The sequence below is a fragment of the Notothenia rossii genome (genome assembly GCF_949606895.1).
Source record: "Notothenia rossii genome assembly, chromosome: 10".
In the NCBI taxonomy this organism is placed as follows: Eukaryota; Metazoa; Chordata; class Actinopteri; order Perciformes; family Nototheniidae; genus Notothenia; species Notothenia rossii.
This window is the reverse complement of record NC_136908.1, coordinates 18816369-18834375: the sequence shown is the minus strand read 5'-3', so window position 1 is coordinate 18834375 and position 18007 is coordinate 18816369. Positions and strand designations below refer to the sequence as shown.

At 42.0% G+C, this 18007-nt stretch overlaps 1 protein-coding gene across 1 annotated transcript in view; it reads left to right on the top strand.

Moving 5' to 3' along the window:
• The window catches only part of efna3a (ephrin-A3a), a 55802-nt gene extending 41792 nt beyond the window's left edge, over positions 1–14010 (top strand). The window contains exons 2-5 of the mRNA XM_079653047.1: positions 4723–5024; positions 5305–5370; positions 6864–6941; positions 12579–14010. Of these exons, the coding sequence (XP_079509173.1) occupies positions 4723–5024; positions 5305–5370; positions 6864–6941; positions 12579–12697 (565 nt within the window). The 3' untranslated portion in view covers positions 12698–14010. The remainder of the gene's footprint in view (positions 1–4722; positions 5025–5304; positions 5371–6863; positions 6942–12578) is intronic.
• The last annotated feature ends 3997 nt before the right edge of the window (positions 14011–18007 follow it).

Below are 18007 nucleotides of genomic sequence, written 5' to 3'. Positions count from 1 at the left end.
ACTTACTGTTGCTGCACTGGGTGTGATAGTCTGTGCACCGACGAGCAATTATGCAAAAGTCGATTCTTTAAATTGAATCATACCGCCATGGTGCTACTTTTGACACGGAAATAATCGGGTCACGGTAAATTGTAGACGTGCAAACACAGAGCAAATTGGAGGTCAAGTTGTTGAAATATTTGCCAGAAAAAGGGAATCTTGGCACAAGAAATATGTTAGCATTGAAATTAAAATTATGGGAAATATTAAAACCACAAAAAAAAGGCCTTCATGAGTCAATTTCATTTTCCATTGTGCACTCATGATATTATTTCACAAAAGTCAACTCCCTGCTGCTTTGTGAATTTAGAAAGAAAAGTACTGGTGTCATTGTAATCTTTACAACATTAATAGCTTCAGAGTGAAAACCCAAGTGTTCCTTTTTTTTGTTCCCCCACAGTCAGAAACTATTACAACCTTTTCTACTGCAAGGTTGGACTTTGTTTGTCAAAAGCAACAACTTGTCTCTTCAAGCTGTTTTAATGGATTTCGAAAACAGTTTGCGCCTCTGGTATGAACCTGTAGCAGCAGAAAGAAACGCCACTGACTTCAGACTGTGGAGAATACCTCGATGAATTTAGACTTTTCATATCCATTTATGTCAGTAGGGGGAAAAAAACAAATAGAATTGCGCTGGTATCATTTTCCTTGAAAGTCAGCAGCGCGTATATTTCTTCTTTGATGATATCTGGCAAAACTATTATAGAGAAAAATGACATGGATTTGTTTCAGTTTTACGCTCAGAGGAGCAAAACAATAGTGATTGACACCGCTCGTGTGGAAAGTGAGGGAAATATCCCCTGATAATTCCTCATCTCTGCTTACAAATGATTATTTCTGGTGTTTTATTTGTTCCTACAAAATATAAATGTGTTCTTTGTCTGTAGAAGATGTGCTGTTTTTGTCCACTGTATGCTCTTAAGTATATTTAGCTGTAGTGCTACCTTTCCATTGTTATTTATTGATACCGGCAGTATCCTCCAAAGACTCTTTTTAGCGCAGAAGTGAAAGGTGCAGTGGTGCTATCTTTGTCTTCCTCTCTACCCCCCTCCTCTTTACCTCTCTTTCTCTCCCCGCTATCTGCCTCCCCTGGCAGTCTTCACCACAACTGCAGCCTTTACTAACTAGCTGCACACTCCCACTCATAGGAAAATGATGATGAGACAGAAAAAGCAGCACAGAGACAATGCACAGCGGGAAGAGGGCGAGAGATTTGAGCTGCGGGAGAAGAGAGACATCGAGAGAATGAGAGCCATCAGTCTTTTTTATGCACTTTTACCACATGTCCATCCCCGGGGAGCACTATGTCTCTGTCTAGGCCTCTGCCTCTCGTTCTGTGCCTTTCTCTTTGTTGTCATCATTCAGTGCGTTTTCCTTCCTTCCTCCCCCCCCTCACCACTGTAACTTATTAAATCTCCTCTCACCCCCTTCTTCTGTTTCTCCTCTCCTGTCCTCTCTGCCCTGCAACCTCTCTGTCTTGTGCCGCTAAGTGGACTGCTTATATAACAGTGTACACCTAGAGGGACTCCTCTCACCCAGCCAGCCCGTTCTTCTCACCCCACCCTTATAGTCTCCTCTTTCTTTTTTCTTCTTTTCTGCACCACCTTGCCTTCTCTTCTTCCTCCAGAGTCGTTTTTCCTCCTCCTTTCTCCTCCTGCTTCTTATATCGCTGGCTTTATGATTGGTGCAAATGGTCCACCTGCTGTGTAGCTATGTCTACTGAAGCTGAAGTGATAACCAAAACAGTAAACAGTAAAGTAACAGAACCGCATGTTCATCTGGGGATGAAACATGGCAAGAGAATTGGCGACACTTGAAATAATTGCTTACAGGTAATTATTTAAGAGTTTACCATAGCTGAAATAATTGCCAAATGTCCTGCTCAAATATAAGGAATTGCTTATTTTTAGATCTCACATACTTGGGTTTTTGAATGCGGATTGGACAAAACAAGCATTTAAGTCACTTACTAACATTTTTTTAGGCGAGAGAATCAATACATTTATCAGAAATAGTGATTTGTTTCGAAATGTATTGTTGTATTGCACTAGATTAATCCACAGCTTGTACACTGAAGTCCCATGGATGCATCAGAAAACGTTTTTATTGTTCGTTAAGTGGCCTCTCATGCAAATATGTTATATGTTCTCAAGCCAGTAACTCTTAAAGCATAAAGAAAAAATATATCCCTTGTGAGTTAGCAGCATTTGCTGCACTCTCTCAGTAGAATCGGAGGATGAAACAAACCCTCTTTATTTGTCACACATACATGCACACAGCACACAAAGTGAAATGTGGTCTCTGCTTTTAACCCATGGTACTAGGAGCAGTAGCATTGAGTGTTATCTATACATACTATTTCTCACACACACACACACACACACACACACACACACACACACACACACACACACACACACACACACACACACACACACACACACACACACACACACACACACACACACACACACACACACACACACACACTTGTGTTCGGCTCCTCTCACCTATTTCTCAATGACTCCATCACTCAGACTTTTTACACGCACATCCAGGATTCTCCTCATGAAATGTTTTCATATTCAACCCTAGCTCTTTCTCCCACTTTCATCTTGGGTCTATCTGCCTACCATTCTTTCTACCGCACACCCCCATTGTACTGCTTTATCTATCTATGCCCTTCTCTCCCCCATCCCAAACTTCCTCCCCTCCTCCACCACCAAGCCCCCCTCTCTAAATATAGTCCCTTTGAAGCATAGCTGTGTTGTCTCTCCATGCAACACTGCAAGACAAAAGTCTGTCATCTCACATCTGAGCAGCGAGGACAGAAAGCACAGATAAGATTGATGGGCCTAAAAAGGAACACTGGTTAAGAGAATTGATTTTCATCTGCCTCAGCGTGTGTGTGTAAATGAAGAGGAGGGGAGGAGATAAGAAAGATGGTGCAGGTGTGGATCCAGTAAAGAGTTTTAAGAGAACAGTGAGGAAGATGGCAAGACAGAAAGAGAGGGAGAGGTGTTATGACATTTCTGATCCACATTTTGTAATTGAATAATAATCTCTCAGGGGGCCTGACCCAGTAACGTATGCACGGATACGCACGCAGCTTTGTGCGCGTGTGTGTAGGCACAATGCATTGAGGGGTGATGTGTGTGCTACTTTGTATGTGTGTAACAGAAAATATGTAGGAAAGAAGAGAGAAGCAGGGGAGAGAAAGAATTAGTGAAAGAGGGGAGGTTAGCGCTTTAACAACAGACAGCACAATACCTCCACCTGGTGGTGAAAAAGGGTCATTACTGCTATAGTTGATGCACGTTACACATCACTGCAGCCAAGTGAATTCCCTTCTCATCAGCTCACCTGCAGGAGCCCTTTTAATGACTTCTACTTTGTCTAATTACAGATTGTGTAATTTACATAATAGGTATACTTAGTATTATAAACAGTGAAGATCACAGTGTGGTGGCGTAATGCAAAATCATGCCACATTATCGCCTCAGTGAGGACACTTGAATCACGGATACTGTACTGCCATGTACGTCACGCACACTTTACCTTAGAGTGGCCTTCCTTACCTGCATGCAGCACACTCCTCCATCAGAGGCCGGAGGGGAGAGTGTGTCGTCATAGGAACCGTGTGCAGGCCGACTGACAGGATCTCCTTCCGCCTCGATGACCTGGCTGGCTCAGGGGGAAAGACAAGAGGGCAGATTATCATTCTCAGCACTGTCCTAAGACTCGCTACGAGAAATGGAGTGAGGGAATGTGTGTTTTTATAGGTAGAGGGGGGAGAAAGGTGTAATAGTATCTCGCTCAAAGAGAAGAGGGTGTTAATGTGCGCTTAGGGGAAATGTTTATAGCTCTCTTGCCTCTTTGTGTGGCTTTTACATTTACTATGTACTCAGTTTTATGTCATTGTAAATTCATTTTCTTGGGTTTCCATTGAAGGGGCCTTGGGACTTTCGGGCCTTGAAAACATGTTTCATTTTTTGCAGACTGAAGGATCAAATGATTGACTATCAAGAGAACTGCGAGGTTAAGGGGACAGTTCAAGCATTTGGAAATTCTCTTATTTGCTTACCTCCCAAGAGTGAGATGGGAAAAACACATCTGTTTAAAATCTTACTCAATATGAAGCTACAGTCATGAGCTTAGCTTAGCCTAAAGACTGGGAACAGGGGAAACTGCTAGCCTGGCTTTGTCCACTAGTATCTGCTTACCAATACCTTTCAAACTAACCTGTTTACATGATATATCTTGTTTCTTTGTAGAGTCAAAAAATAGTTGCAGTTTTATTAGGTGTTATGTGCTGGGCTATTTCTTGACTGGGAAAAACATATTTTTCAGGTGTCTGGTTGCCTGGCAACCTAACGCTGGCAACAGGCCTCCAAATGACAAACTCCTCCTTTAACCTTTAATGAAAACAATTGAAGCCCTAGTTACTAATCCACAGTTCTTTCAGGCTTTTCTTCCTATTGTATTTCTCATTCCATATTGTTATGCTCATATTGTGTTCTCTGACAATTTGAAATTGTGGCATTATTGAAGTGGAGGCTTTGAATAAGCCTGTTGGTTTTCTGCCATTTATTGTACTCTATATCATTTGTTATCTTAGGTATTTTAAATTGAGTAAATAAACCCTAACTTCCCTCTCCTCTTCTATATGTCTTTTTCATTCAGGTTGCGAAAGGAGGGATTCACGGTGCAGGTGAGCGTCAACGACTACCTGGACATCTACTGCCCGCACTACAACACCAGCCAGCGCGGCACGTTGGAGCGCAGCGTGGCAGAGCAGTACATCCTCTACATGGTCAATTACCGTGGCTACCGCACCTGCGACCCCCAGCTGGGCTTCAAGCGCTGGGAGTGCAACCGGCCTCACGCGCCCCACGCTCCCATCAAGTTCTCCGAGAAGTTCCAGCGCTACAGCGCCTTCTCGCTGGGCTACGAGTTCAATGTGGGCCAGGAGTACTACTACATCTGTGAGTCAGGCCTGCAGACGCTGGGTTATTGTGATGCATAGAAAAACCCACAGAGTGCTGAACATCCAATATTGTAATATCTTCCCTGCAGCTGCTGTCACGTATTGATGGAATGTGGGTGTTGCTAATAGATTCTGGAAGTTGAGCTGGGGACAAAAGCTGCAGCGCTGTAGTTTGCACAGTTGATGTTGAGGGTGGCCTGCAGAGGGCACAACGTTGACATGATGTGTGTGTGTGTGTGTGTGTGTGTGTGTGTGTGTGTGTTTGCTCTGTGTTTTAGCCACGCCCACCCACCACCACGGCCACAGCTGCCTGAGAATGAGGGTCTACGTCTGCTGCTCCACCGGTGAGACCCAACAGCTCCTTCTTACCTCCATTTAAATCCATTTCTTGCCCTCATGTGTCACTACCCTTCCACTTTCCTCTCCCCCTATTTATTTGCATCTTCTAAACACACAGAGGCAGAATGAAACACACAAAGAGACACGAAACTAAGATCTCACAATAGTTTTTTTTGTTGCCGCCTGCTCACTTGTTGAAGTTTTGATGATGGCGTCTTTTCCCTCGAAGCATACTTTGAGAGTGACGGCTCAATGTTATTCTCTGTCTCAGTGCTATTACAGTAATGCCCTATCGCTCTCTCTGTGAATGACATGCTCTCGTGAAGCCGTTCAAAAGATGTAAAGGAAAAAAAGATTCAGCTCTCTCTCTCTCTGCCGAAGCTCTCTTGACCACCCCCCCCCCCACCTCATCCCTCTCCCCGACTGTGTGTTTCTTCTTCTCTCTCTGGCTCTGTGATGCCTGCTGCCCTGTGTAGTGTGTGTTATTTTTACCCTGGTAGCCTGCTTTCTCCCCTGCAGGCCTTTGATCAGAGAGCCCAGTGCTGAGAGTCCCCCCCTCTCCTCTAACCTTGTCAGCACTAATACATCCCACACTCAGGCCAGTGTCAGCCCCTGTGTACACATCACCTAGACTCACCTCCCCCCATCCCAGTGTCAGGGCTAATCTATTGATGTGTCTTCCACGCCTCCATTTGCTTCTGTGTGTGTTTGTGTGCATCGCCGCGTGTGTCCGTGCTGTAGGAGTTTGAGTGTGTCTGTGTGTTTGTCTACACACGCTAGTTTTGCCGGCCGTAAATCTTTTTAATGTGTCCGTGTGTGCATGAATGGCTGTGTGTGCATTGGTGCATTTAGTCAGTTTACAATCCACAACCTTTGCTCAGCAAGGTCATTTTAACAGCTTGCTATCAGAAAGCTGTTGATTTGAGCTGCCTGCAGGTCGTTTTCATTTTCCCTGCGTGTCTCCCAACTCAACCCTCGCTCGGCTTTAAGATAAGACAGAGATGTGAATATTCATGACATATGCTTCACATTAGCGGAGAGCTGCAACTTGATTGCTACCAGCTTCGATGTAGATTCGCTCTAAATGCTATTTCATCCTCCTAACTGGGCACAATCAAAGGATCACAAAGAAGCAGAAAACACACAAAAGACACACCAACACATCATTCATTCATGGATATTTTGGCAATGCAGACACAAGGTAATTCTATGTCTAGACGGACAGCTAATATTAAAATGATTTCTGTCAACCGGTTCCAAATGCATTTCATTTTCAGATGGAAGTATGATTCTCAGTGCAGGACTTCTTCAGCGGCACGGGCACACCAACTGCTCCACACTCTGCTATATCTGTATACAATTTAGTGGTGCCTGAAATGCACATTTTACCCAGTCTTGTCATTTTAATGAGGTGTTCTTTTCTGCCTGTCTCTCTACATCGTTATTTCTCCCTCTTCTCTTCTCTCTGTGTGTGTGCTTGTATGTGCTGTCCGCTCAGTTTCCCAGGCAGATGACGACTCCAGTCAGACCTCTCCCGACTACACAGTCAGGCCAAACATCAAAATACACAACATTGGTGAGTGACTGAGCTGCTAAAAATGAACAGCAGCCAATTGCTAGATGCTGGTCAATATTTGGCTGAGCCTGCAAAGCTCAATTTGTGCCTCAATCAATATGGAAAGGAACCAGTCATTTGTTAGGTTTTTTATATTCTATGTTTGGCAAAAGAAAATCCACAGACCACGGATGGTTGATGACTAAACCCTTTATATGTATGCTCTAGTCTAGAGACTGATTCAGTAAGACTACAGTATGAGCAGTGCACCTGGAGTGATTCAGCAGTAGTGACACACCATTCATTTATCATACACATACTGTATACAACCCTCATTTACTCAACTACTGTACTTAATTAAAACATTTTGAAGTACTTTTAGTTTTTTCGATTCCTGCTATTTAATTGTCCTGCTACTACAATTCAGGGGCAAATATTGTACTATTACTTTATTCAGATGAATAATACAACATATAATATACATAAATAAGACTCCTCCTTAACAAGCTGCAACATTAAAGTGATGATTAATATTTATAATGCAATTCTTTTTAAATTAAATGGTCCATTGGACAGAATGAATAAGCTACTTTAGGGACATTTTGATGCTTATACTATTTTCTTTTCTTTTTTTGTAAAGTTTTAAATGCAAGACTCTTTTAACAGGGTATTTCTACACTGTGGTACTGTCTGAACACTATCCCTGGCCTCATGTTGCCTTACATAAGGTTATTTAAATGAGTTTCACACAGTGATATACACATTTGGGGAACACTGGGAAAGAGTATGAGTATTGGATCAATTTGAAACTCGACATAGCTGATACACCACGTTAAGATATCCTACAAGTCATACACTCACTATCACACTCCCACTCACTCACAGGTAAAACCTCCACAAGGTCAGTAGAGCTCTTGTAGGGAATGAAAGGTCCATGTTTACTTAAAGAGAAAACATGTCAGCGAGCGAGTCAATTGTGCAGCTGAATGGTTACATAAACCCTGTATTTTTCTTTTTCACAAAAGCCTCTTGCCTGGAATCATTTAGTATGCTTGTTTCTGGGAGCTGTGGGCAGTCTGTGACGAGGGCTAAGAGAGTGTGACCTGCCTGAGATGGAAGCTGAGACCGGCAGAGGCACAGCCTAGAGAGCTCTCCAGCCATCAGCACCGAGCAACTTCAGAAAGAGAGAGAGAGTGAGAGGGCAGGAAAAATAGAGGGAGACAGACAGGAAGGGAAGGAGGCTGAAAGAAGGGAGAGACACAGTGAGGCAGAGAGATAAAAGACAGGAAGAAGGCAGGAGAAAGTCTGACAGAAAGAGGGACAGATAAGCCAGAGAGACCGAAACGGGCTGAAAAAGAGATGAAACCAGAGTGGGGGCAGATAAAGGGGGATGGGGGGGGCAGAGGAAAAGAGACGAGCTCAGTGGTGGGCGAATTGCTCAGCAGTAACTCGGGCTCGAACTTACGTAGAATTTAATATAAAAAAACACACACTGGCAGGGAATCAGACAAAATCGTAGCCTCCAGCATTGTGATGCATTTTGCTGAATACATTTGGAGGAATAACAAAATGGAGACACACAGATTTATGCACATACTAACACACATACTTAAAAACAACTGTGATGGCCCGGCTGACCGCTGGACTCCCACTCTCTAACTCACCCTCAGGACCAGACTCAGCATCAACACTTCCCTCCTTCTCTCCACATAGGCTTTGGACTTTCCAACATCCTCGTTACTTTAATATTAGCTCTGCTTCTACGTCACATTGTTCTTATTTAACAGGGTGTTTTCAGGATAAGTCCGGCCTCTTATGACTTCTTGTTTTCGTAATGTCTAAAGGTCATATTAGGACTGATAAGTTAGTTGCTGAAATGTTGAAACATAGGTCGGATATGGTAAGAAACATTAGCATTGAGAAAATATACTTTAAAGAGAAAGTCGAAGCCAACAATACAAATAGTACTCAAGCTGTCGGCTGTAATCATTGCAGTTCATCATTTGTGAAATGAGAAGCTGCCACCATTTGCAATCTGTGTTCAAGCGGTGCATGTGAAGCCCTTTTGGTAAATGGGACGCTGTTGGCTTGCTTACAACCTGCCTGATCATCTGACTGGCTCGTCTTTGTTGCGCCATTAGACAGTCTTCCAAAATCATTATTTTGATGATTCCACTATTTAACCCAAATGAGTAAAACAACATCCATGTTGTAATTAAGCAGAATTAATCATCCTTTAAGTGTGAATCAACTTCATTTATCTTCTTTTATGATTTACATTCTCTAAATCCCTTGACACACACATTTGCTCTATATAGCAGAAAGCAGATATTCATCATGCTTGAGCATCTGGAAACAAACGGCTTGTTGCCACAAATGTGCCACAAGAGTTCAACATCAGTCTTGCTGCTCAAATTAAGCATAACTTTATCGTTTCCGGCAGCAAAGCTTAGTATACTCTGTCCTATCTGCCATCTGTGACTTGCCCTTAAACAACTTCCTCCTATATTGAGTGCCTGCAGCAGTACATGGCTGATGGCTGCACTATAAATAAGGTGGTGGACCGGAAAATGCAACAGATCATTTTGAGACGCATCAATAGGCTCTGGCACATTTTATTCATCTGTTCTGAGTGGCTTGTTATGTGCAGATTCTTTTTGAAAATCATTCATGAGGTATAGCTGTGATGCACCAAGCAAACTGAGACCAGGGCTTCATGGACATGAAGAGTTTAAACACTGATTCAGAAACATGGTGGACTTCCTCTGGTGCAGATACCCCCTGTCAAGCTAGCCTCTTAACCTTTTTGCCTTATCAAAGCAAGCACAGATCATAGTAGATTTGTGTAGGTATATAGAGCCTATATAGAATATTGTCTTTTCATAAGAGATATCGTGAATGGGGGAAATAGTTATTTATTGTGATAAGGGCTTATTTTGTTTTGTTGTAATAATATTTATCAGTATTAAGTTATTCATCCATCACACCATTTACAATTGACATGAAGATCAGCAATTAAGTTGAGGTCATTTGGACCTTCTATGAGGTATTCGTATTAGATTAGTTTATTCTGTTGTAGTACTACAAGAAGCTGCATCTCTTTTATATAAGCTTGTTTCAATTGTTTTGATGCTCTTTTCCTTAGAGGTAGCTCCAGGTAGCAACAGTATGAAGAAAGATGTGCCGTAAGCCAGTTCATTGCCCTCCATACTATAACTCAGCCCCCCCCCCCCCCCCCCCCCCCCCCCGACCTTTAGAGCTCTTCCCATACATGATGGGTCCATCGGCTCCTGTTGTTCACGCCTCACTGCGAGCCTACCATGGCTGTGGCGCGAGACTTTATCAGACCAGACAACTCAACAACAGTCTGGAGCTGATGTTTCTTATCTCACTGTAAATGCCCCCGGCACTTTCCCGTGGACAGGAGAGCTCCTTCACCAGCGTGCTCCACACTCAGGCGAGACTGCAACACATTGTAGGCTTGAAAATTGATTTCTGTATCCCACAATTGTACTATGATGTTAGGTGTCATACTGTGGACCTTTTGATAACTTGTTATGGCCCGAGGCGCCCGCCGCTCCCCACACTCACCTTCCATCAGCGGCATCTCCAAATAGCAAGGGTTTCAGAAAAGTGCAGCTTTGTGTTTGTCAAAGCTTCTAGCATCCACAAAACAATCTGTAACACCACACAAAATTAGCCACTATAGTGGATTGGAGCTGTGGCTGCATATTTTTGTTTGTGTAAAGATAAGGGAGAGCTCACTTCAGCAGACATGGCTGAAGACTCTTCCATTGGTCACTCAGTGAAATAAACTATACTCTGTGGAGTGATGGTTCACTGAACATCCCAGGCGGTGTGCAAATTAAAACACTGGATCCAGCAGGCCGTTTAACATCTTATTTTATAATCCGGTGGTTTGGTGGCGGTTACAGCACGAGTGCTGAATATGGATGTTTTTATATCATGTAATGCATCCACAGGATTAACTGCTCACTTTCCTTCAACATATTCCTTCCTTAATCAAAAGGAAAAGCGCTTTGTTCTGCAGTCTCTGGATGGAAGGAAGGGAGTGACAGGCCTGAAGGGCGGAGTTTATAGACTTTGGTAGGGAGTGGTCTACATGTGATTGACACTAGTGACTCAGGTAGAGAGGAGAGTTTGGATTTTTAACACTCAGTGTATATTGACATTTTTGGAGCCTCATTTTTGTAGAGACGAACCAGACACACACTGCGACCTGAGGCCCCGCCCCGAGGTAGTGCTGGTTTATATTCTCCCTAACAGACTGTTTTCAGTTTGAGTTCATGCCGGTGCACTGTGGTGTGAATGTCAGTGTCGTGTGCCATCGCCACTGACAGATGCCTCGTGTTCCTTAAGAACAAGGACGTGGGCAAGAGCCAGTCACAACCAGGACAAACCAGTGCGGTCGGATGGTTTCCTCTCAGACAGACGTGGCACCAACAGAATTCCGTACATTCATCAGACATCAGCTGTCATGTTTTGTTGTTGCTATCTCTTATCACATGCCTTGTTTTAACTTGCAGACATTTACTGTCTGCATCATATTTCGCAAACACCAGGGAAGGATTTAGCCTAACAGTGAAACAGCATTTTCAAAATGTGTTGCCAGCTTAGTTTGTTGTATCCTCGGTTGAAAGCCAGTTTGATTTGTTAGATGAAGATACGCCATCTGGAACTCTTACACACTGGGACATGATGTAAAGTACATTTAATGAGTTTTGGATAGACAAACGCAAGATTTGTCTTGGTTTTTAGAGACAATTTATCAAATAGATATCTCCTTTCTTGAGTCAAAACAAGTATTTGTCCTCTTTCCAGTGTCAATTTGATGTTTTAACCCAAATCATTTTCTAATAATACAACATATAATCAGTATGACAGCTCCTCTATTATCCCCACTTCACTTACACATGTTTATATCTCTTATTTGCATCAATGTGAGTTATTTCAAGAAGAAATTGTAGCTTTTTTCTGCATTTAGTTTAATTACTTTATAGAAAGAAAAAATGTTTTCTCAGTGGAGCCAGTCCAGGCTTTTCTTACGGTTGTGTAAGCAACACAGCCCTGTCTGGTTCCTTTTGTTTTATTTTTTCTAGAGTCTAGATACAATGGGAAACATGATGTTCAGACAGAGCATAATGAATCAGTGCAATCCAACTTTTACTGAATATTAAAAAGTGTGTTCTCGCAGCTCTTTCTCCGTCTTTCCCCTCCAGCTAATGTTCTGTTGTGTCTAATCAATGGCAAGGCCATAGTAATTTGGTTTGATTGAAATCCCTCTAGGATAAAATCATCATTAGTGTGAAAAGAGGAATATATGAAAAAAACAGATCAGAAACAAAAGTGTTTTTTTTTAATTCTCCATCCCACAGGGGGGAAAGGCCCATATGTACTGTAGCAGTGCTGATGATAATTGGTGGTTTGTTAATTGCACCATGCCATTTGCTCTGCATATGTTAAAGCACAATTTGCATGCATCACACATTGCCTTTAGATTGATGAATTAATAATGTAGTAATGGTTTGTTTCCTTCTGTCTGACACACAAACACACACACACACACCATCCATTTACATTTACACTTTCACACTGACGTTCTTCTCACTTGTTCTCTTTCTGTGACTTTCTCTCCAGATGAATTTAACCCTGAAGTTCCCAAACTGGAGAAAAGCGTCAGTGGCAGCAGCCCATCACGTGACCGCCTTATTCTCACCGTGGCAATGCTGCTCCTGTCTGCTGTCCTGTTGTCCTAGCGACGTGTCACCGTGAGTGACACTTGATACATAGCTGGGACCGCCTTGTCCGAAGGGCTTTGTATCCACCCAGTTGTGAACGTTGGCAGAAACACAGAGGAGGACAAAGTAGAGGAGCAACAGAACCACAAACAAAAGGACGAAGGAAAAATTCTTGAGTAAACTTCACTAGACTTTAAAAAAAAAAAAAGGAGAGGCCTTTTTGCTGTCATATGTACATCAGTGTAGTTTGACCCTCCATGTGTCGTTGAACATCATCGTCATATGAATACCACAGCATTTTTTCATGTAGGTGTGTTTGCTACAACATGGAGACCACAACCAATATTCAGCCAGCAGGCAAGTGAGTAAGAGGAATACTAATGAGTTGGATGTAGACAACACACTCTTTTGGTAGCATGGATATTTAAAAAAATCACCTGTGGAATCGTAAGCAGCTCTGTCTTCAGCTTTTTTGTGACTGTAGGCTTTGAAGAATTTAGCGAACTTGGACTTTGCAGTGGAAGTTTAGGCCTTGGACCATGGACAAAGTGTACTGATGGATGAAAATCAACTAAGATGCAGTAAAAAAGCAAGCTGGACTTTGGATGTGTACTAATATCTATTCAGGATATGAATGTTCAGTCGTTGAGAACTGCTGCCATTATCCTGGAAATAGAAGAATGTTGTTGAGCTGGTATGAGGGAGCTGCTGGTTATAAATGCTCAAAATATCTCTTTAGAAAAGGGGAAGACTTTGTGAGGATATCCACGGGCCTTTCAAGAATCCATTTTCACCAGACATCAGAAATACCCCTGGCTTTGTGATAGGTACAGATGCAAAGCCTGCGTTTGTTAGGAGATAGCGAGTGCCCTCTTACAACAAGTCCTTTGTCTGCATTTCCTGCCTTCACACTGTAACAACCCTAGAAAAATACAGACCCTGGACTAGTAATTTGACGGCATTTAAATGTGGTAGATGTGTGTTTTGTTCCAAGGCATTGACCTTCAGGCGTAGTTTTCCCCGGATGTCAACCCTTTCTCCTCGCAGCAATCAGCATGACTCATTCAGAATAACACTAATTTACAATTCTTAAAAACCTCTCTCCGCAGCGAGTTCCCTTTTAATCCCAGACAACCCCATCTATTTCCTTTCCACTTCACATGTTCCCAGCCAATCAGTGCTGATGGTCATTACAGCAGTCACAGTCACCATGGAAACGACCCCATACAGTTGCCAGAGTGCGACAGGTGCCTGAGGAGAAACGGTGCTTTGAGTCTCAAAGTAACGCTGCCGCCATTTTGTTAGGAAAAAAAAAAGAAAACACGTGTGAATGTGCAAATAAAGTTCACTTTTTTATATTGTTATACAGGACAACGTAGGCTGGCATTAATCAGATTACAATGTTGTGCTTTTTTTAATTTATTTACTTTTCAAATGTATTTATTTTAACATTAAAGTATATTATTTATTTACCTAATTTATTAATGTGCATTTGAAGGCCTTTGCTCGATTAGCTACTGTGCCATTTTTGTATTCTTCTTTTTAAACAGTGACATTTTTACTGCAGCATTTTGCTTGTGTAGATAACTAGGCAGATGTTATTATGCCTGGCAAAAAGAGAGAGTTATTGGTTATGACTAATCAGTTGGGATATACACTCAGTGACCCTGCTCTCATGTAACAGGTACTGCTAAACAGATTATGTTGAAGCGCATGTCATAAACCAACTAATGCAAAGACGCAGTTGACGGAAGGGCAGCGCTCCTCCAGTGCTGCACTTGCGAAAACGAAGGAGTCTGCATTGTAATGTATATTTATAATACATGCCGGTAATGGAATGTACGTGTGTGTGTGTGTGTGTGTGTGTGTGTGTGTGTGTGTGTGTGTGTGTGTGTGTGTGTGTGTGTGTGTGTGTGTGTGTGTGTGTGTGTGTGTGTGTGTGTGTGTGTGTGTGTGTGTGTGTGTGTGTGTGTGTGTGTGTGTGTGTGTGTGAGTGCAAGAGAAAAAAACATGTGTGCACATTTGTGTGCGTATGTATGTAGAATGTGTTTGTCTGCGCTTTTTCGAGTATGTTGCATTTAGGAATTTCGTACCCGTCAAGGAGTCGTTTGTAGGATCTGAATATGCAAGTGAGTTGCGAGAGAATGTGCTCTTCTGTAATGTTAGTTTACGTTACGGGGTTTGGGAAGCGGGCGAAAAGCATTTACTGGTGTTGAAGACAACCACAAGAAATGTGTTTACCTTTGACAATAATGAGTAAAAAAAAACTGTAAATTGATCCAAGAATGTTTAAATCAATGCCGATTAAAATCTTTTTGCAGATTTACTTCTGTGTGTTTATTTATCAGTGTGTAACAAACTCTCTGTACTGTGCATAGAAAAGACATGCAGCCTTCTCCTTCACCCTGTGCCCTTACTTTATCTCAACAGTGACTCCTTCACCTTCACTCACTCTGCACTCACTTCTGTTTGTCTTTCTGAAGCACCATACTTGAAAGCGATGCTCTCCCTCTTTCTCTCACACTCCACTTTTAGATATGTTGGTTGCGAGTTGATAGCGCTCCTTGCTACACATACTCTTGGTGTAAAACTATCACCCTTTCTCACATAGCCCATCCTTACGGCACCTCGCTTCAGTTTCCCAAACACTTCTTCTGCCATAAAACATAATGACAGCGTGGGGGGGAGTCACGACTCCACATCTACCACTCGATCCATCTCTCTCTGTTAAAAAAAGAAAAAAGAACACCTGCAAGCCATTCACGTCTCCCCAAATCTTTCTCCACACATCGCTCTCTTTCCCTTTGCCCGTCGGCTTCTTTCTAATCTTTGTACGCGGAACAGAAAGAATCTGACAACGAGGACGGACACACGTCTTAAATGCACTAATGTCCATGTCTAAAGGGACGGATAGGGCAGATTAGATGTTGTCTTTGATGTTGCACATCAGGCCAGATATCACATTAGAGAGAAAGAAGTAGAGCAGACTCTGCTGTCGGCTGTCAAACCCCTCACTTCCAGACCTGGGTCAAAGAGTGTTTGCATGTGTGTGCAAAGGCAGAGCATGCGCCAAGAAACGTTCCAAGTTAATTTAATATACTTTGTGAGTGACAATATACTCAACAAAATGTGAGCCGTACTTAAACAAGCAGGTAAATTAAGCGATCCCGTCTATTATATGTGTTTCACAGCTTTTTGACTTTGATTCGGTCTGACATTTTGAGCTTTTAGCCTGATAATTGTTGAATATCACAGTATGTGTTGGCTTACAATCCTTTGCCTACTTATAGGTTTGGACTTGCACATTAACGTTTCAGTGTTTTGACACTGAGAGAACACGAGAAGGGTTTTAGCTTCTGCTCGAGGGCCTAAGTTGACAACTTAAACCATAATTTTGCAAGAAATCAGCCGGCTTCGTTTCCTGCAGTGAGGCTTTCTCTGGATAGTTATGTAAGTGAGTTAACACCGTCATATTTACACCTTAAATTCCTGTCTGAAATGTTCATGGTTTGCTTTTGCCTAAATTCAACCTTAATTGATCTGAGGATGTGGATTAAAAATTGCCGGCTCTTTCCTAAGCAGCTGACACAGATTCTCACTTTTCCACAGAGAAACAGATATCCAGCATCGCTCGGTCCTGACTAACTGCGGAAGACATTCCATTTAGAAAAAGGAGGTGAGCTGTTCCACGTTAGAAGACTTATCGTTTTCTGAATCATTTACTGTGAGATAAGCCATCTGTAGCACGAGAAGGCCTTTGCCGTCGAGAATAATTCCCCTGACAAGCTGCACCGTCTGGCCCAAACAATGAAACAGATGCCTCCTCCTCAGAGATCTTGTTATTGCTCAGGACATCAATGAGACAATCACCGAGACGGTGCCTTCATGTGCTGTTTGGAAACTCCGCTTTCAGGGTTTGAGGTCGTACATTTTTTTTATGTTTAGGCAAGATGCCTCTGGCTAGTAAATAATGCAAATGACATAATTACGTTGTTTAAGTTCTATTTTTGGAAACATGCAGCAAAGTAAAGAATGTTTGCCAGATGCTTTCGTCCAAAGAAACACATTCCACATTAGTACACACACATCATGAATCAATCAATAATAAAAGAAGGAAGCGGGAATTGTACACCAACTATTAAAATGTATGATCTGAGAGTCCACCAGCGCATCACGTAAGCATACATATGACTTTAACCACAAATGTTTACATATACTGACAATACACATCAAACAGAGTTCACATTGTACGTCTATCTTTATGCCCAGCTTGTATTTGTGATATTTTCTTTTTTCCAAAATGCCTTTCAATCCAGAAAAGCTTCCATGCCTCTTCCTGTAATGTTAATGCCATTAAGTGCTTGTATTCCTTTGCAAATAATAGCATAATTAGTAGGGCACACTTTTATTTCCTTCACTCTTTTGCATTTAATGGCCCCTACCAAATGTGGGAAGCCTTTTTTTGTATCTCTGTGGATTCCTGTTTTTGAGAGACTTTGAAGTGGCATATATACTGTGTACAGCCAGGCATGTTTGTGTAACAGGATGTAAGGTTTCAGTTTCAGGTGCTTTCTTGTGTCAGAGGTACTTGCAGGTTTTCCAGCTACGATTTATGATGGCATGGAAAGCATCTCCTCCAGGTATGTTGTTGTTCGAAAGCAGATATTATGAGAATGTTCTGCACAGTGTAACCGCCTAATCTACTTTTGACCCATAGGTGTCGCCAAAGCTTTCTTTCATTCTACACCTCTACTGGGAAACCTGCAGTGAGATGCAAACGGAACATCTGAAAAACATTATGCAACAGATTCACTGTAAATATGTTTGCCTATAGGATAGAACATTAATTCAGACCAACAATGATGAGTTGGTTTTGTATTACATGGCCTGTGGTCCCTGGGTAGATTTTGCTATCTTTATTCCTCTAAACAGGCCTGCATGTATTATTAATCTGCTGAACTTCAGTGGGACTAAAATAATAATATCTCACAAAACTCATTCAGGGAGTTCATCGTTGTAGCCCCTGTTTGATTTATGTTTAAAAGTGCCAGTGAGGCAGCTCAGGGAAATCTAGTGAGATTAAAAAGTTTAAAAGTGCGAACACTTAAAAAAAAAATCAAAGGCAACTATGGTAAAATATAGAACATTATATTTTATGTAACTATAAAGGCCTACAGGATGAGTTTATTTTAACCTTCAGGATTATTTGTACATAGGGGAGTTGTCAGGGATTAAAACTGTTTTACATTACATGTCAAATATTGATTATTTTACATTTAAACCTACATTTTTCTTAGTTTTGTATTAGTCTGAGCATTCTGGGAACAG